The sequence below is a fragment of the Lampris incognitus genome, chromosome 14 (genome assembly GCF_029633865.1).
Source record: "Lampris incognitus isolate fLamInc1 chromosome 14, fLamInc1.hap2, whole genome shotgun sequence".
Lineage (NCBI taxonomy): Eukaryota > Metazoa > Chordata > Actinopteri > Lampriformes > Lampridae > Lampris > Lampris incognitus.
Window position 1 is genome coordinate 35,467,173 of NC_079224.1, and position 19,891 is coordinate 35,487,063.

The 19,891-nt window shown below is 45.4% G+C and overlaps 1 protein-coding gene across 1 annotated transcript; it reads left to right on the top strand.

The window, feature by feature from the left end:
* Positions 1-949: 949 nt before the first annotated feature.
* On the top strand, positions 950-18,986 carry slc7a8b (solute carrier family 7 member 8b). The gene is made up of 11 exons (XM_056292609.1): positions 950-1,088; positions 3,012-3,216; positions 4,589-4,740; positions 6,262-6,387; positions 9,457-9,610; positions 11,702-11,825; positions 12,150-12,253; positions 13,460-13,556; positions 13,667-13,816; positions 15,439-15,616; positions 18,846-18,986. Exons 1-11 carry the CDS (start codon positions 950-952, stop codon positions 18,968-18,970), a joined length of 1,554 nt encoding a protein of 517 aa, XP_056148584.1. The 3' UTR covers positions 18,971-18,986.
* The last annotated feature ends 905 nt before the right edge of the window (positions 18,987-19,891 follow it).

Sequence of the window (19,891 nt, forward strand, 5' to 3'; positions counted from 1 at the left end):
TGGGCAGCGCAAGAGGGAGGAGGGAGGGGCGATTACGGCCACGCTGATTGGTTATAAATAACAAGCTTTGATGTCATTCACCGAGGCTGCCAGAAGCGCCTTTGTCATCCTGCTGATTTTTTGTAGTCGACTGAAGCGATAACAGACATGCTGTCGGAAATACAATAGGGAACAATCTGGTGAAATTATTTCTCAAGTTGCTGCGAGGGGAAGAGGTGAGTAATTCACGCTTTTAATTTACACAACGAAGTGAAAGAGTCTGCATCTAAAAGCGCCTTTGGGAAGTTAATTGCAAATGTACCTACTGGGTTGCGTTAAGTACTATTGTCCACCCATCCACTTAACTTCTGAACCAATGGCACCGTCCATTGGCAGGCTCATCTTTTTCTTTCCCCCCAGTTTTCCCAGCTTTGTCTCAACCCGTAACGCGTCGATTTTACGGTCACAGCACTTGGGATTTCAACCCAGTTGTCACTCCTTGTAAAGTTTCTTTATGTGGACGCAGTAAGGAGGGTCGTAACGTTGCATCCTTTGAATTATTGATGTTGAAGTGGAGGGTTTCTATTTATAGCACCACCACTCTGTCTCTGTCAGCATAGGAGGGGAAACCATTTGCCACCGGTATTTTCATCATTCAAGAATACTCCGCTTTTACATGCAGAATGTAGTCCACAGGACAATGCAGTGGTTGCAAATAGGTCTGTTGATTTTGCTATTTTGAAACGCGTCCGTCAATCGAGCAACACCCTCCGGCATGCTGTGTCAGATTTGATGAATATTAAAAAAAAAAAAAGAAAAGAAAGGAAGAAAGGCTTTGCAGCGGCTGGAAGTTGCATTGACTCGCACCTTCACGTACGAACTCGTTGGCAAGTGTAAAAAGGGTGGAGAGGGGTTGCACGCTGCTCCTGTCACGCACACAGGTGGGGGGAAAGACAGAGGCGTTAGAAGAATGGCGGAGGGTCCGAGGAAGAGGAGCTGCAGCAGAGGCGGACACTCCGAAAACGGGGAGTCCGAGAAAGGAGGTGCAAGCCCCGGGGTGGCTCTGAAGAAAGAGATCGGCCTGGTCAGCGCTTGTGGCATTATTGTGGGTAAGTCCGTCCACGCCTCAAGTAAATTTATTGAAATTTGCCAGTGGGGGGGGGGTGTAATGGGGGGTTGTATTGTTTTATTTCTTTATTTATCGTGATTTTCATCATGTATTGCATTGTGATTTTACTGTGCCTTCTATAATGTAGGCCTATGTCATCTCTTAAATCTACCTGTCCAAAGAATACAGATGGAAATTGGCTTTTGGCCTAATCTAGTACCCAAGCATCGCTTCCTTTTGGGTTTAATGACGTCTTTCAGTTTAATGCAGGTGTTCATGGCTTATTGACATTTTTAAATAGAAAAACATGAATTGCAGATTTTCTTTTCGTCATGTGAGTAAGGAATTTGGTATAGGCATGTGGAAACTTAATTTTACATGTTTTTTTGTGATTGCTATAGCCATCCTCCCTGCACCGGCAACAACATGCGTCATGCAGCTACACGTGCGGTGACATATTTATGGATGCAGGGATTGGTTAATTGTTGTCAAACCTCAGTTTCTGCCTTGCCTCCCACGCAGGCACAGAAAGTCGATAAAAAAGTAATCCCGCTAATGCTTGGCCACCAGTGTCGTGTGTGTGCAATTTTCATTACCATGAGCAGCATGAATGGATGGGAGTATAGTGATCGCATTATTTCACAACAGAGAGCCGAGACCCACTTCCTCCGAATGTTCCAGATCCTCCCCTTTCAGTTCCACTGGATAATGACTTTCAGTCTGCACCATGCAAATGAATGATGGTCTAATGTAGATCATCATTTACAGGATGATGTAGGTTGTGCATCTTCTGCATTATGGGTACATTAGGCGTGTGGAAGACTTAAAATTCACCTATACCACCTTTCAGACTGTTTGTTTTGCCATCTCACAAAGCCTGATCATCTGAAGTCCAAATGCCGAGAGCCTGTTCTGACTCATAAAGGATTCATACTTTTACTATACTTGATAAGATTTAAGATTTTATTACTTGTTTTTAAGTCTTTAAATGGGCTGGCACAATCTTATTTATGTGAGCTAATACATCATCATACACCAGTCAGAGCACTCAGGTCAACAAACCAGATGCTCTTACATGTCCCCAGATCCAGGCTTCAGAATAGAGGTGTCAGAGCCTTTGCAGTGGCTGCCCAAGATCTCTGGAACAATCTACCAGAACACATAAGATCTGCTCAGACCCTAGAGACTTTTAAATCTTTATAAAGACCTACCTCTTCTCGCTGGCATTCACTTCAAGTTGAGCTTGACACCATGATTTTATTGTGTAAATATACTTTTACTCTTGTGTTTTATTGTTTATATTTTATATTCTTTATTTTATTATGTCTTCTTTACATAATATTTTTATATTCATATGTGTCACTTCTTTTATATTGTATTTTAAGATTGTGCAGCACTTTGGTTCAACTGTGGTTGTTTTTAATGTGCTATATAAATAAACTTGACTTGACTTGATACTACTACTTATGATTATCCCTCCCCATAATCAGGGAAGAGGCGGTAATGAATTTATTTCCCAAGTTTAAGGTCATGAAAAACTGCTGCTAGCAATGTACTACCACACCAAATGGTAGAAGAAAACCGTTTTTATTCGGAGTTGGTCCCCAGGCAGAGACCTCGTGCTCCAGTGACAGGAAATGTTCCCTTTGCTACAGTTTATTTTTCTGGTCTGCCTGTTTCACTACCCAACTTGGTTTTCTGGGTTTTTTTTCCCCATGCTGTTGTTTTTTCTGCAACGTTACCCTTACAATTTGGAAGGCTAACAGCTTACTGTTTTCGCTTTTTTTTTTTTTTTTTTGGGGTGGGGGCTTTGATGCATTCTTCATGAGTCCATAACTGCAATCTGTCTTCCAGCATCAGTCCCTAAACGAAAATTTGTGTGGTAACCCACTCTGTGTCTCTTCGGACTTGTTTTTACTCTCAGGCAACATCATCGGATCGGGGATCTTTGTGAGTCCTAAGGGAGTCCTGGAGAATGCTAGCTCGGTGGGTCTGGCCCTCATTGTTTGGGTGGCCACAGGAGTCATCACCGCCATCGGCGCTCTGTGTTATGCAGAGCTGGGCGTGACCATCCCAAAGTCTGGGGGAGATTACTCCTATGTTAAGGACATCTTTGGAGGGCTTGCTGGGTGAGAGAGGAAAATACAGATCTTATCAGGAGACGTGTTATTGATCATCATGCAATTACATGGGGCAGAAACATCGGGCCAAATGATTTAATGAAGGAACGGGGTTGATTCAGGGTTTTAGAAAAGGTTTCTGGTATAATGCCACATTAACCCTCCGTTCACCCTTAGAAATCATTGCAGCTCTATTCCATTGCCTACCAACACGGGGCCCGCCGGTTTGAATCCCTGTGTTACCTCTGGCTTGGTCAGACCTGCAGACACAACTGGCCATGTCTGCGGGTGGGAAGTCAGATGTGGGTATGTGTCCTGGTCGCTGCACTAGCGCCTCCTCTGGTGGGTCAGAGTGCCGTTTTTTGGGGGGGGGGACTGGGGGGGAATAGCATGATCCTCCCACACGCTACGTCCCCCTGGTGAAACTCCTCACTGTCAGGTGAAACTCCTCACTGTCAGGTGAAAAGAAGCGGCCCGTGACTCCACATGTATCGGAGGAGGCATGTGGTAGTCTGCAGCCCTCCCTGGATCGGCAGAGGGGGTGGAGCAGCAACCGGGATGGCTCGGAATAGTTGGGTAACTGGCCGAGTACAATTGGGGAGAAAAAGGGGGGAATAAAAAAAAAAAAAAAGAAAGAAATTGCAGCAAGTATCTACGAGACCACTAAATGGTTGGAGTTTACAGTTCTTACAGTAAACACACACACCTTTTTCTATCTTTGTGAGGACCCACGTTGACAACATCATTCCCTAACCCTTAACCATCAGAACTGTATGCCTAACCTTAACCCTTGTTCTAACCTAACCTTAACCTAATTCTAATTTTAACCCTAAACCCAAGTCCTAGCCCTAAATAGACCCTTGAAGAAGTGAGAATCAGCCAAAATGTCTTCACTTTGCAAACATGACCCCACTCTGATGGTTTACAAACTCAAAATAGACCACACAAAAACAGAAGTACAAGAACAGACATACACACACACACACACACACACAGTTTAACACTCTTCCTACTCCCAGCCATGTACCCCTTGTGCCAGCATATCTTTATATTGTCATTGTGTACTTCCATCCATGCAGGGTTGTCATTGACCCAGTTATCCATCCCTGGTCACATTCAAAACAATAAACCCCGAAACAATAAACACAGAGTAACGAAACAGGACAATGTAGTAAATTGGAATGATAACTTGGCAATTAGTTCCTCTTTGTTTCCTATCACATATTTAATTTTAATTTTAATGAGTCTTTACTGAGTCTGTGTGTGTGTGTGTGTGTGTGTGTGTGTGTGTGTGTGTGTGTGTGTGTGTGTGTGTGTGTGTGTTTGTGTGTGGTGTTAAGCATATGCCTCCATTTTAATAAAAAAAATAATTTTACCCCAGGTTCCTGCGTCTGTGGATCGCGGTGTTGGTGATTTACCCCACCAACCAGGCTGTGATCGCCCTCACCTTCTCTAACTACATCCTGCAGCCCCTCTTCCCCTCCTGCCTCCCGCCAGAGAGCGCCCTGCGCCTGCTGGCCGCCGTCTGCCTGCGTGAGTTAAAAAAAAAGAACAATTGGTCGATATTTGGAAAATGAACACAAGTGCTGTGAGTCTCCCTCTACGGACTGACTTACCAACAGGGGGATCAGGGGGATTTTTATTGATTTTCTTTTTAAATGAGTTTATTGGAAGCCATCACATTTTGCATTGTAGTGACTGATGTTGAACATCTCTCTAACCGACCTGAGCTGAGACAGCTATTTGGATAGCAAAACTCCAAGTCATCATCGTGTTATTTTATAAACAGTCTTTTTGTTTTTGTACACACACACACACACACACACACACACACACACACACACACACACACACACACACACACACACACACACACACACACACACACACACACACACACACACAAGCTTTTGGCGTCATGGAAGTGTGACAGTCCCTTCAGGTTCTGGTGAATCTGTATTGACATTCCTGTGGTGTGTCAGGACATCAGGGCATTTGAATGCTGCATGGAAACTAGCCTGACCTACCTATCTGTCGATAGGATGGGATTTAAAAAAAATTTTTTTTTGAAGTTTAGGCATTCTCCAAGACTATTGAGTTATTTACCCGGTTGATATGAAGAGCAACTTGCAGCACAAGAAAAATACAGTTGTATGATGGGTAAATAAAGCAAAACTTGTGATCCATTTTGAAAGGTAGAATATGCCCATGTTAACGCAAGACACCTGGAGTGAATAAGGATTTTTCCCCTTTAATCCAGGTATAATGAAATTTAATGTTGTCAGAAAGGTCACTAATTCGGGCATCCGGGTAGCGTGGCGGTCTATTCCGTTGTCTACCAACATGGGGATCGTCGGTTTGAATCCCCGTGTTACCTTCGGCTTAGTCGGGCATCCCTACAGACACCGCTGGCCGTATCTGCAGGTGGGAAGCCGGATGTGGGTGTGTGTCGTGGTCGCTGCACTAGCGCCCCCTCTGGTGGGTCAGGGCGCCTGTTCGGGGGGGGGGGAACTGGGGGGAATAGCGTGATCCATGCACTATGTCCCCCCCGGTGAAACTCCTCACTGTCAGGTGAAAAGAAGCAGCTGGGGACTCCACATGTATCGGAGGAGGCACGTGGTAGTCTGCAGCCCTCCCCGGATCGGCAGAGGGGGTGGAGCAGCGACCAGGACGGCTGGGAAGAGTGGGGTGATTGGCCAAGTGCAATTGGGGAGAAAAAAGGGGGGTGTCACAGATTCATTACCTATTTGGACTGGACTTTTATACTGGCAGGTGTAAAAGTGTCAAAACACTTTTTTTTTAGTTTTTGATGATTGTTTGGGGTATTTTATGAAACAAAACTTGTAGATGCAAAATACTGTGATACGCCAGCATTGACCTAACGGGCCGAAATCCCCATTTTCCCTTGAGATATCTCGCCTTCAGTATTTCACCGAAGTACTTTAGTGTCTTGAGCACAGTTTGAAGTTGAGACAACCAACTATTTGAATACTGTTGTTGTTGGTGTGATTGTTGTGGTTGTTGTTAACTGACTTCCTCTCTTCTGGCCCTCAGTGTTGTTGACATGGGTGAACTGCTACAGCGTGCGCTGGGCCACCCGGGTCCAGGACATTTTCACCGCCGGCAAGCTTCTGGCCTTGGGCCTCATCATAGTCATGGGCCTGGTGCAGATCTGCAAAGGTAGACTGAATGGCTGCTCAGCCATTTTTCTCCCTAAACTCTTCTCTTCCTCCATACAAACTGTTTTGGTCTCTGTCGCTCCCCATGTCTAGGTCTCTATTCCCGCCTCCATCTCTTGGACACTATTTGCACCTGGTATTTATGCGAAATCTGTTTTGGGATTTGCTTTCTGTACAAAAAGACTTGACAATGTGGGTGTCCTGGTAGCGTGGCGGTCTATTCCATTGGCTACCAACACATGGATCGTCGGTTCAAATCCCCGCGTTACCTCCGGCTTGGTTGGGCATCACTACAGACACAATTGTCCATGTCTACAGGTGGGAAGCTGGATGTGGGTATGTGTACTGGTCGCTGCACTAGTGCCTCCTCTGGTTGGCCGGGGCACCCGTTCAGGTGGGAGGGGGAACTGGGGGGAATATCGTGATCCTCCCACGCACTATGCCCCCCTGGCGAAACTCACTGTCAGGTGAAAAGAAGCTGCTACATGTATCAGAGCAGGCATGTGGCAATCGGGAGCCCTGCCCAGATTGGTAGAGGGGTGGAGCAAGACCGGGACGACTCAGAAGAGTGGGGTAATTGGCCAAGTACAACTGTGGAGAAAAGGGGAGCAAAAATCCCCCCAAAAAAGGTGTACATGCAGTGCTTGGGTAAGTGAGGAAGTTATTCATCCAAGCATGCAGTAGTTTAATAATGTAGTGCAGCTCGTTATGGAGGTTTGCCATTTACTCAGACTCTCTAAAGTCTGGCTCGAGTCAGATCACTACAGTTAAAGGATGAGTTGACTTGACGAAGTTCGTTTCTTCCTGTCTTTGTATGTCATGGTCTTTGAACAGACTTCCTACTTTCCCATTTACTTGTCATTTTTCTTTTTTCTTTTTTGATTTTATTTTTCTTCCTCCCTTTTTCCCTCCAATTTTACCTGGCCGATCACCCCACTCTCTGAGCCGTCCCGGTTGCTGCTCCACCCCCTCTGCTGATCCGAGGAGGGCTGTCACCAGCCGCTTCTTTTCACCTGACAGTGAGGAGTTTCGCCAGGGGGACGTAGTGTGTGGGAGGATCATGCTGCCCCCCCCGAACAGGCATCCTGTCCGACCAGAGGAGGCGCTAGTGCAGCGACCAGGACACATACCCACATCTGGCCTCCCACCCGCAGACACGGCCAATTGGGTCTGTAGGGATGCCCAACCAAGCCGTAGGTAATACGGGGATTCGAACCGGCGATCCCCATGTTGCTAGGTAACGGAATAGACCACTACACTACCCGGACGCCCTACTTGTCATCTTTGCATCGTGCGTGTGGGTGTTTCCCATTACAATGCAGACAACAGGAACTCGTATAGATAGGCCTTCCAGGTGTGCTCTTAAAGGCCATGATTTTATTGTCCATTATCCAGATAAATGAATCTAGGTCGCCAGTTAAAACCAAGTGTAAATGGGGTTTTGAGCTCTTCCTCATGTGGTTGGCGTCACTTTCCATCTGAACATCCGTTGAGCTCACCTATGAAACCTTTTCAGCAGCTCCATCTTATAACATGAGTCCAAACAGAAGGAGAATGACTTAACAGCCACCACAATTTGGTCCCTTTTTGGCTTTCATGGGATTTCAGTGATCCAACGTGAAAGGGGGATTAGAGTGCCTCATTGCTCTTCATCCCACTTGGTAATCCCCGGTCACACCGCGTACACCCACACAGCCCCGCTGGGCGAACCAGGCCATCACTCATTCATGACCCTACTATCTCATGGCCTACTTTGTGCTACAAAGGCGATAAGTAGTGAAATTCAAGTTGCTTATTACCTAATGGCATGATGTTTAAAATGAATCGTGTATTTATTGATGTCTTTGAGTTCGTTTGTTTTTTGTTTTTTTTACCTTTTTCTCCCCAATTGTATTCGGCCAATTACTCAATTTTTCTGAGCCATCCCGGTCGCTGCTCCACCCCCCTCTGCTGATCCGAGGAGGGCTGCAGACTACCACATGCCTCCTCCGATACATGTGGAGTCACCAGCCGCTTCTTTTCACCTGACAGTGAGGAGTTTCACCAGGGGGACGTAGCACGTGGGAGGATCACGCTATTCCCCCCCAGTTCCCCCTCCCCCCTGAACAAACGCCCTGAACCACCAGAGCAGGCGCTAGTGCAGCGACCAGGATACATACCCGCATCCGGCTTCCCACCCGCAGACACAGCCAATTGTGTCTGTAGAGATGCCCGACCAAGCCGGAGATGACACTGGGATTCGAACCGGTGATCCCCATGTTGGTAGGCAACGGAATAGACCGCTACACTACCCGGATGTGCTTTGTTCGTTTGTTTTTAAAGTTTGCTGTGCAAAGCTACAAATGTAATGAAAATGTCTTGAAAATGGAATGTGACCCGCATCATTAATGAGCACCATTGTTCTGCATTGATATTTGCAGGTAGTGTTGGGCAATGTAAAAGATGCTATCATCATGATAATCATAGGAAATGTTATGGCATATCGGTATATTGTAATGTTTGCTTTCATATGCAAAATTACCTTGTTTAAGAGTCCAAGTAAGGTTGAACACATCCAACTGTTCTGTAATTAAAATTATAATATCCAACCAAAACTAGTTTTCAAATAATACTCCCTCAAACATCCATCCATCGTCAAAACCACTTATCCTGCTCTCAGGGTCGTGGGGTGCTGGAGCCTATCCCAGGAGTCATTGGGCGGCAGGCGGGGAGACACCCTGGACAGGCCGCCAGGCCATCACAGGCTCCTTCAAACATTTCACACCTAATTTTGTGAGACATTTTAGGTAACAGATTCTTATCATTAATTTAGACAACAAAATTGTGTTTCATGATGTGAGGCTATCCAAATTTCATCCCTATACTAAACCAGTAAAAGGTGAGGAATACAAAGTTAAATTACCTGGCCCTTTCTGCTGGTCGATGGCTAAAACATATCTTGTGTCGCCCCCTGCTGTTATTTTTTATTTTTTTTGTATGTCTGTATAAATATCAACATGCACTGAGGTGGTGGTAGTGGCTGTGGACTTGTTGGTTTCTGTAACGCCCAGTCTCTGTGTTTGACTCACAGGTCACTATTATTGGCTGGAGCCAGAGCACGCCTTCGAGACCTTTCGTGACTATGATGTCGGCCTGATCGCTTTGTCATTCTTGCAAGGCTCCTTTGCTTATGGAGGCTGGAACTTCCTCAACTATGTGACGGAGGAGCTGGTCGACCCGTACAGGTGACAACAAACCCGCTACGTCTTCAACTGCATTCAGAGAAACGTTTTCATGAAAGATTTTTGTGCGTGCCACCAAATCTAAGTTGTCGTTTATGAAATGTATGTGTATCATAATCCAAATTGCATTCCAACGGCAGTGTTATTGGTTTTGTTTTTGACTCTAGCAACAATTCAAGATTCTCTTAAAGGACTTTATACCAATAAGGCCCCTTGTGTTTTATTTTAAGGGCAAACAAGGCCCTATTGAGTCAAATGTTCTTTTGGGGGTTTTTCCCCCCTTTTTCTCCCCAATTGTATCTGGCCAATTACCCCGCTCTTCCGAGCCGTCCCGGTCGCTGTTCCACCCCCTCTGCAGATCCGGGGAGGGCTGCAGACTACCACATGCCTCCTCCGATACATGTGGAGTTGCCAGCCACTTCCTTTCACCTGACAGTGAGGGGTTTTGCCAGGGGGGACATAGCACATGGGAGAATCACGCTATTCCCCCCAGCCCCCCCCCCACCCGAACAGGCGCCCTGACCGACCAGAGGAGGCGCTAGTGCAGCAACCAGGACACATATCCACATCCGGCTTCCCACCCGCAGACACGGCCAATTGTGTCTGCAGGGATGCCCGACCAAGCCGGAGGTAACGAGGGGATTCAATCTGCTGATCCCTGTGTTGGCAGGCAACGGAATAGACCGCTACACTACCTGGATGTCCCAAATGTTCTTTTTCAAATTGAGAAAGGGTGGGCTCCACAGCGGACAGTCCTGTCTCCCTTCCTTTTCACCCTCCACCCCCTGGACTTCAACTACCACACAGAGTCCTGCCATCTTCAGAAGTTCTCTGATGACTCTGCTGTAGTCGGATGCATCAGTAGGGGTGAGGAGGCTGAGTACAGGGCTGTGGTGGGAAACTTTGTCAGATGGTGTGATCCATATGCAGCGCCACCTGACTAAGACAAAGGAGCTGGTTGTTGATCTGAGGAGGGACATGACACCAGTGACCCCTGTCTCCATCCAGGGGGTCAGTGTGGACACAGTGGAATACCACAAGTACCTGGACGTGTATATAGACAATAAACTGGACTGGGCTAAGAACACTGATGCCCTCTACAAGAAGGGACAGAGACATCTCTACTTTTTGAGGAGGCTGAGGTCCTTCAAAATCTGCCAGACAATGCTCAGGATGAGTCTGTGGTGGCGAGTGCTCTCCTGTTTGCTGTTGTGTGTTGGGGCAGCAGGTTGAGGGTAGCAGATGCGAACGGTCTCAATAAACTGATCCGCAAGGCCAGTGACATTGTGGGGGTGGAGCTGGACTCTCTGGCAGCGATTTCTGAGAGGAGGATGCTGTTGAAGTTATCTGCCATTGTGGACAATGTCTCCCACCCACTCCATGACGTGCTGGTTGGTCACAGGAGTACTTTTAGTGATAGACGCATTCTGCCAAAATGCACTACAGAGTGCCACAGGAGGTCATTCCTGCCTGTGGCCATCAAACTTTACAATTCCACCCTCAGAGTGTCAGACACTGAGTCAATAGTCATTAGACTGGCCCTTCAACTTATTTTACCCTGTCGAGTGTTTGTTTGTTTGTGCTGTTTGTTTCACGCTGCAATAATACAGTGTAGATAGGGTGTTATATGCTGGGGCACGGCTCACATCCATCCATTATGGGTCGCAGGATGCTGGAGCCTATCCCAGCAGTCAGTGGGTGGCAAGCAGGGAGACACCCTGGACAGGCCACCAGTCCATCACAGCCCCAACGTATTCTATTTATTTCAATTTATTTCTATTTTTTTGTGATCTTGTATCTTGTTAGTTTTTCTTTACTAGAAAATAGTAATACGACCCAGTTTCCGCTCGGGGATGAATAAAGTATTTCTGATTCTGAATTGACTCAAAGATTAAAAAATAGATGTTATTTCTGCTGTTAAATGACACTGAAATCCTATAGCTTCAAAAGAGATGAAGAAAAAACAAATGCACTAACTCAAAAGGCACGTGTGACTAAAACAACTGGAGAAGATGACTGTTAAACACTGCCATGTCATTGTGCTAACATACGTTTCGTTTTGGGGTTGTTTTTTTTCCCCCTTCCTCTCTCTAGAAATCTGCCCCTCGCAATCTTTATCTCCATACCTCTGGTCACGTTCGTCTACGTCTTCGCCAACGTGGCCTATGTCACCGCCATGAGCCCCCAGGAGCTGCTGGCCTCCAATGCTGTGGCGGTGGTGAGCACACAAACACACTCACCCCTACTGGTGCATGGTTTGCATGCACGTGGAGATCGCATGTAGTTGGTAGCCTATCTGTGTTTGAGTTTGTGTGCAAATCGTCGTAGTTAAAAGGTTTCACGGCCGCTCAGAGCAACCGTATGGTGCGGATGCGTACTTGTCATTGTAGCATAATGCATTGTGTGTGGTGTCCTATTTTTATTTAACCTGTTTTTAGATTAGCTGCTGCTGTGTTTAGTGTGTTTGAACCGTTTGCCTTTCTCTCTCTCTCTCTCTCTTTCTTTCTCTCCATCTTTTTCTACTCCTAACGCTCTCTGCCAGACATTTGGAGAGAAGTTGCTAGGAGTAATGTCATGGATCATGCCCATCTCTGTGGCCCTCTCCACCTTCGGGGGGGTCAATGGCTCCCTCTTCACCTCCTCGCGGTCAGTTTGTCCCCCCCCCCCCCCCCCGGTTGCTCTCCTCCTTTCTTCCCATCTTTCCCTCTGTTTGCTGTTTCTCGTGTGCCGAATTTGTCGGCTGTTTGGCATTTCCTATTTGTGCATTTTGACAGCTCTAGATAAATGAAGGGTGCACCCATAAGGTAAGTGGGGTAGTAATCAAGATAAATACAAGCTATCTGGGATACACAATCTGCAAACATCTTTTTTTATTTGCCAGCCTGTCACGATGTCAGCAATGTCGACTTTTGCTTATTTGGCTGTCTTAACCATCCGACTGCGAAATGGTAACTTGGTAATGCTGTCTGACAGGTATTTAGACATTGGTTGCATTGCTAGCATGTTGTACCTGGGTGGTCTGTGTTTATCTCACTGAGTCTGTGTCAGTTTAAATGAGCCGACTGGAGGGAGATTATAGAATTCACCAACTATCCTTTATCCTCTTTTCACCTGGACTGGTGCCCAGTAGGATCAATTAAAGCTACACGATGCAGTTTTTTGTTCTTAATAGTCTATACAGAATAAGTTGTGGTTCTGCTAATAGAGCCTCAACTGGTCTTGCATGAGCAGTCTTCTCACTTATCACGTTTGTCTGTTCTCACCAGTCAGAAAACAATGATGGCTCTATGTGCCCTGATCGCTGCACTAGCGCCTCCTCTGGGGGGGAATAGCGTGATCCTCCCACGCGCTATGTCCCCCTGGTGAAACTCCTCACTGTCAGGTGAAAAGAAGCGGCTGGCAACTCCACATGTATCGGAGGAGGCATGTGGTAGTCTGCAGCCCTCCCCGGATCGGCAGAGGGGGTGGAGCAGCGACTGGGATGGCATGGAAAATAGGATAATTGTCCAGATACAATTGGGGAGAAAAAAGGGGAAAAATCCCCCCCCCCAAAAAAGAGACTAATGATGGCTCTCGCACAAGAAGGGAGGAGAAGTGTTATTGTGTCTGCAGTAGTTTTGAATGGGTTAATGCATGATGGTAGACAAAAAAAAAAGGTTTTTTTATTACTATATGCCACTGCAGCCTCACAATATATATTGAAAGCATCAAGGAAGTACTGCTCGCAGCCAATAAGCTCTGCCAGTGTGCCAAACTTGCATCATGTAGCTTTAAATTGTGTCAACAGATGTAGATGTTAACGACCATCATTCAGGACTGGGATAAAGTTGTCTTCCTTCCTCCCTCTCTCAGACTGTTCTTTGCTGGAGCAAGAGAAGGCCATCTTCCACGTCTTCTGGCGATGATCCATACCAGTCGCTGCACCCCAATACCAGCCCTGCTGTTCACTGTGAGTCCCCTCATAGCCAAGCATGGACACACAAATGATATGAACTCTATCTTCCATTGTTTGAGAGCGAAAAAAAAAAGAAATCGTTGACCCAACCTCTTACTGTTTAGTGTATCTCCACATTGCTGATGCTGTGCACCAGTGACATCTACACCCTCATCAACTATGTGGGCTTCATCAACTACCTCTTCTATGGTGTCACTGTCGCGGGTCAAATCGTCCTGCGCATTAAGCAGCCTGATCTGTATCGACCTATTAAGGTAAAAACACCACAATCCACTTTTTAATGAGCATTATCCAATGTTATTGTCACAAAACAAGGTTCATCACAATTTAAATACCTTTTCTGTGAGGAAAACACATTTTCTCTTTATTCTCTGTGTGGAGTTACTTCTCTAAATTTGGTTCACGGCAATGAATGAGTTTTAGAAAAGCTATTACACGTGTAAAAGGCTCCTGAAATAAGATTTTATTCATTAAAATCATGTTATACTCACACTTGAAATAAATTTCGGAAATTCAGCTCCGAACACAAGTGAACTGGACCCAGAGACCCTTGGAGTGTATTGTTTGCTGACTTAGGAGAGTAAAAGATATGTTCAAGGAAGATATTTCAGGGATGTCTTGTCTCAGGGTGAGACTGTGGGCAGACAACAGCCAGCTGACATTTTTCATTTTCAGCATTACCCATCTTTGATAGATCATCAGTCAGATCTAACTGATATATGGTTTCCACACTCTTTCCCTTCATTTTTAGGTCAGCCTGAGGTAGCTATAAACTCAACAGGGGAGTGACTGTTGACATGTGATGCTCTTTTTGATTCTTTGACCACAGTGTGTGTTGTTGGGCTAAATAATTACCATGTCCTTTACCTGTTCTATTTCTGAATCTCTCAGCCATCAGTGAGGTTCACTACCTGATTTGAAATTGGTTTTATTTATGAGTTACCATGTGAGACATTGAAAGCTGATGAAAAGGCTTTGTCAGATTCAATAAAATATGCTGGTCAAATATTTCACAACGCGGCACAGTGGCGCAGTGGTTAGCGCGGTCGCCTCACAGTGAGAAGGTCCTGGGTTCGAGCCCCGGGGTAGCCCAACCTTTGGGGTCGTCCTGGGTCATCCTCTGTGTGGCGTTTGCATGTTCTGCCCGTGTCTGCGTGGGTTTCCTCCTGGTGCTCCGATTTCCTCCCACAGTCCAAAGACATGCAGGTCTGGTGAATCGTCCATACTAAATTGTCCCTAGGTGTGATTGTGTGAGTCGGCCCTGTGATGGCCTGGCGGCCTGCCCAGAGTGTCTCCCCGCCTGCTGCCCAATGGCTGCTGAGTTGGGCTCCAGCATCCCCGCAACCCTGAGGAGGATAAGCGGTTTGGATAATGGATGGATGGAAATCCAAGACAAAACTTAAAGCGTCCAATTTAATATAAACCACAAGGTTATTTCTGAAATTTTCTGCACAATAATGACAAATATTACACTGACTGTTAGACTGTTTGTTTTTCATTTATTTTGTTGTTTCATTATCGCCTCTGTTATTGTTACCCCCATGTCATTCTTGTGGATTTTTCTACCTTTTTTTTCTTTTCTTGTTTTTGCATCAATTCAAGCATGTAATTTTAGATGTTAATGAAAACAGATTTGTCTTCTGGAGAGGGGTGGTGGTGGCGGGCCAGTTTATTAAAAATATATAAATAAATCATACCGAAACCAATGTATAACTTGATAGTTGAGGATGTGCTTGTGAAGAGGAAATCTGAAACATCTGAAAGCCTTATTTAATTTAATTTCTTATTTCTTTCATTCACTGTTGAACATGTTCTGGTTTACTGCACCATGTCAGTTGTATTGAAGTGAATGACTGCCGGCTCTGCTGTCCTTCAGGTGAGCCTGGTCTGGCCCGTCATCTACCTGCTGTTCTGGGCCTTCCTGCTCATCTTCTCCCTCTACTCAGAGCCTGTGGTCTGCGGCGTCGGTCTCGCCATCATGATGACCGGCGTCCCCGTCTACTTCCTGGGCATCTCTTGGGAAAAGAAACCAAAGTGCTTTGACATTGCCATCGGTAAGGAAAATTACCTGAGTATGTATGGGAGCTCTCTGTGTCTGTACTGTGGAGGCCATGGCAACTTCTACCATACCATCCACCAGGAGGGTAGTTAAGCTACTGTACTAGGTATAGATGGTTAAGCAGGACCAGGAAAGAGAATTGAATTTAAAAGAATTTATACAGCCAAGTTCACCATATATCTATACACTGAGCCAAAACATTATGACCACCTGTCTAATATGTTGTTAGTCTTCCATGTGCCATCCACTGAGGCATGGACTCTGTAAGATCCCTGAAGGTGTCCTGTGGTGTCTGGCACCAAAACATTAGCAGCAGATCCTTCAGGTTCTGTAAGTTGCGAGGTGGAGCAGCCGTGGATCAGACTTGTCAGTCAAGTACATCCCACAGATGATCAATGGGATTGAAATCTCGAGAATTTGGAGGCCAGGGCAACACCTTGAACACTTCATCATGTTCCTCAAACCATTCCCGAACAATGTGTGCAGTGTGGCAGGGGTCATTATCCTGCTGAAAGAGGTCACTGCCATTAGGGAGTACTGTTGCCATGAAGGGGTGTACCTGGTCTGCAACGATGTTTAGGTAGGTGGCACATGTCAAATTGACATCCACATGAATGGCCAGACCCAGGATTTCCCAGCAGAACTTTGCCTAGAGCGTCACACTGCCTCCACTGGCTTGTCATCTTCCCACAGTGCAACCTGGTGCCATCACTTCCCCAGGTAAACGGTGCACAGATACACGACCATCCATGTAATCTAAAAGAAAATGGGAGTCATCAGACCAGGCAACTTTCTTCCACTGCTCCAAGGTCCAGTTCCAACACTCGTGTGCCCATTGTAGGTGCTTTCCACGGTGGACAGGGGTCATCATACACAGCTTTATGTGTCCACTAAACCAATTTCCACTCTCCCCTCCAGTACCCTCACTGCTTGTCTCCCATGATATCCAGATATGGATGACAAACAATTTGAAATTCAACAGTAGTGAAACCGAGCTACTCCTCATTATTGGCATTAAATCTACACTCTCAACAACTAATATTTGCTCACTCTCCATTGCTGGAGCCACCATATCTGTCTCCACTCAGGTTAAGAGCCTTGGTGTTATCCTTGATAATACCCTTTCCTTTTCTAGTTATATAAACAATGTCTTTCGGATTGCCTTTTTCCATCCATGAAACATCTCCAGACTATGCCGTACTTTTAACACAACAATCCACGGAAGTCTTAGTCAGTGATTTGGTCACATCACCCATTGACTATTGCAATGCGATCCTGGAAGGCATCCCCAACAAACTTATTCACCGACTTCAACTCATCCAGAATTCTGCAGCACGGATTATTACACATTCAGAGTCCACTGACCATGTCGCTTCCTTGCTGATTCAATTACACTGGCTCCCTGTGTCACAGCAGATTAACTTTAAATTGTATTATTAACATTCAAAGCTCTTCATAACCTATCCCCTGTTTATCTCACAGACCTCCTTCAGACTTCACACTCCATATCGCTCCCTGCGGTCTTCACCAACAGGTCTATTGGCACTACCAGCCATCAACCTCAGCACGATGGGTGCCAGGGCTTTCTCCTATGCTCCACCCAAACTCTGGAACTCCATTCCCTGTCACATCTCCTTACTGGACATAATTACAGAATTCAAAACTGTTCTTAAAGCCCACCTTTTTAAACTAGCATACTCACCTTAGCAGCATTAACAGCATTGAACTCATCGTTTTTAACTCCTGCTGATGTATGCTCTATTGTTTATTGTGTGTTTTATTGTTTATTCCACTTTTTTTTTTACTGCTTTTTTTATTGCATTTGATGTAAGGTGACCATGGGTGTCATGAAAGGTGCCTTTAGATAAAATGATTTTCATTATTTTTTCTCTTCAATAGCACCCGGCCAAGTACCCCGCTCTTCCGAGCCATCCCAGTCGCTGCTCCACCCCCTCTGCCAATCTGGGGAGGGCTGCAGACTACCACATGCCTCCTCCGATACATGTGGAGTATCCAGCCGCTTCTTTTCACCTGACAACGAGGAGTTTCGCCAGGGGAACATAGTGTGTGGGAGGATCACGCTATTCCCCCCAGTTCCCCCTCCCCCCAAACAGGCGCCCCGACTGACCAGAGGAGGCACTAGTGCAGCGATCAGGACACATACCCACATCCAGCTTCCCACCCACAGATATGGCCAATTGTGTCTGTAGTGACGCCTGACCAAGCCATAGGTAACACGGGGATTCGAACCACCGATCCCTATATTGGTAGACAATGGAATAGACCGCTACCCTACTCGGATGCCCTACTTTTATTATTTATTATTTATTATCATGGGCACTCTGACCAGTCTGTGGCTACGCAGCCCCATATGCAGCAGGGTGCAATGCACTGTGTGATGTGACGCATTCCTTCCATAACCATCATTAAAATGTTCTGTGACTTGTGTCACAGTAGACCTTCTGTTGGTTTGGACCACATGGGATAGCCTTCATTGCTCTTTAGCGTCAATGAGCCTTGGGCACCCAACACCCTGTTGCCGGTTTGTGGTTTGTCCCTTCTCGGCCACTGTCGGTAGGTACTCACCCCCCGCTGACCGGGAGCACCCCACAATGCTTGCCTATCAGAGATGATCAACGTTATTTGGTTCACCTGTCAGTGATCATAATTTTGTGGCTCATCAGTGTAAACGAGTACCATGTGAGGCTGGTGGTATGACCCATGTGACCTGCTAAGGATGCAGAGAAGATGATGATGATCTTGCCTTTGTAGATTGTGGAAAAGACTGAGATTTAACGGAAGTCACTTTACAATCAACAGTCACTTAATAATTTTTAAGTGAGCATGCACGATATTGAAAAAAATTCCAGTAACTGATTATATCCATGGCCATTTTGTCCAAGGAGATGTGGATATATTTTGTTTGATTGCAATACCAAGAAAAGCTCCCCTCTATGCTGACTATTTTCTTGAGTGGAAAAAAAAATTATTATAAATAACCTAACGGCCAAAATGTCTTTATAGGCTGTAGTGAGAACTGTCTTTCCATCCATGCCATTTGTCGCCGTCAGCACATACGATCAATGCATCATCATATCAGACATAATTTTGGTGTCTCTCCCAGTACTGATGACCTATTTCTCAGCAATTATTGTCCGATACGGATATTCTGGGTGATATATATCATGCATCCCTGTTTTTAAGCGTTTTTCTCTCACGTGCAGGTAAGATTACGCATCTGTGCCAGAAGTTCTGTGTCGTCGTTTACCCGGTCATGGAGGAGAGTCTGGAGTCTCACAGACCTGAAAGCAAAGGGGAGGAGGAAAACACTCCAGAAACATCTGACTGAACATTTTCACAAAGAGAGATGGGTGTTTGTTCACACCCTTTTGGGAATTTGAAGAAGAAGAAGAAAAAGCTTGGAGAAGACTCGGAAAGATGGACAGCGACACATCCACCCAACGTAAACAATTTAAGGAACAACGTTTTGCAGCACTGGATTTTCTTTGTCTTGAGACGTCCCTTTGACTAACTAGCCTTAATCCTGAACACCACTGCCTCAGTCTTATTCTGCCTGGTAACAGCCCAGGTATGAGATGCAATATCACTTCAGTTTGAACAGAAATAAAATGACTCAGTCATTTTTTTTGTATTGACTTCGTCACATGTTATTGTTTGTTACGGTTTACGTCTGGGTAATTGGCAAAATATTTTAACATTCAAGCGATGTATTGTAATAACGTATAGTGTCATTCCTAAATGCTTTATTTGTTTTATCATTCAGTGGATTCATCAAAAATTGTAATTTAACTCAAATGTCATATGTAAATTATGTGTCAAAATCTTTTCTTTTTTTGTATACATGACAAAAGCCCAAATAGGCTTTTGAAAGCAAATCGTGTGTTCTCAATATTGTTATGCCATTACAATTGCACTAGCCAACAAGAAAGCCTTCTGATTTTATTAACAAACCTCTCCCTCTGCAAAATCATTAACCTGACCGTCACATTAAATGCTACACAACTGTGGGTTAAATGAGCAATTTCCACAATCTAATCCCAGACAGGCCATCTGTACACCACGTTACAGATTTGTTTCTTTCTGCAGGTGCACTTATCGTGTTTTAATGCTCATATGATACGTCAAAGCAATACTATATTCTTCCACAATATATAGACTGTAGAAAAGGCTGAATTCTCCAAACGGTATTTTTGTGCTTCAGCTGAACTGTAAATTCAGTGCAAGTCTGAAGAGCCAAGAGGGAATTGTG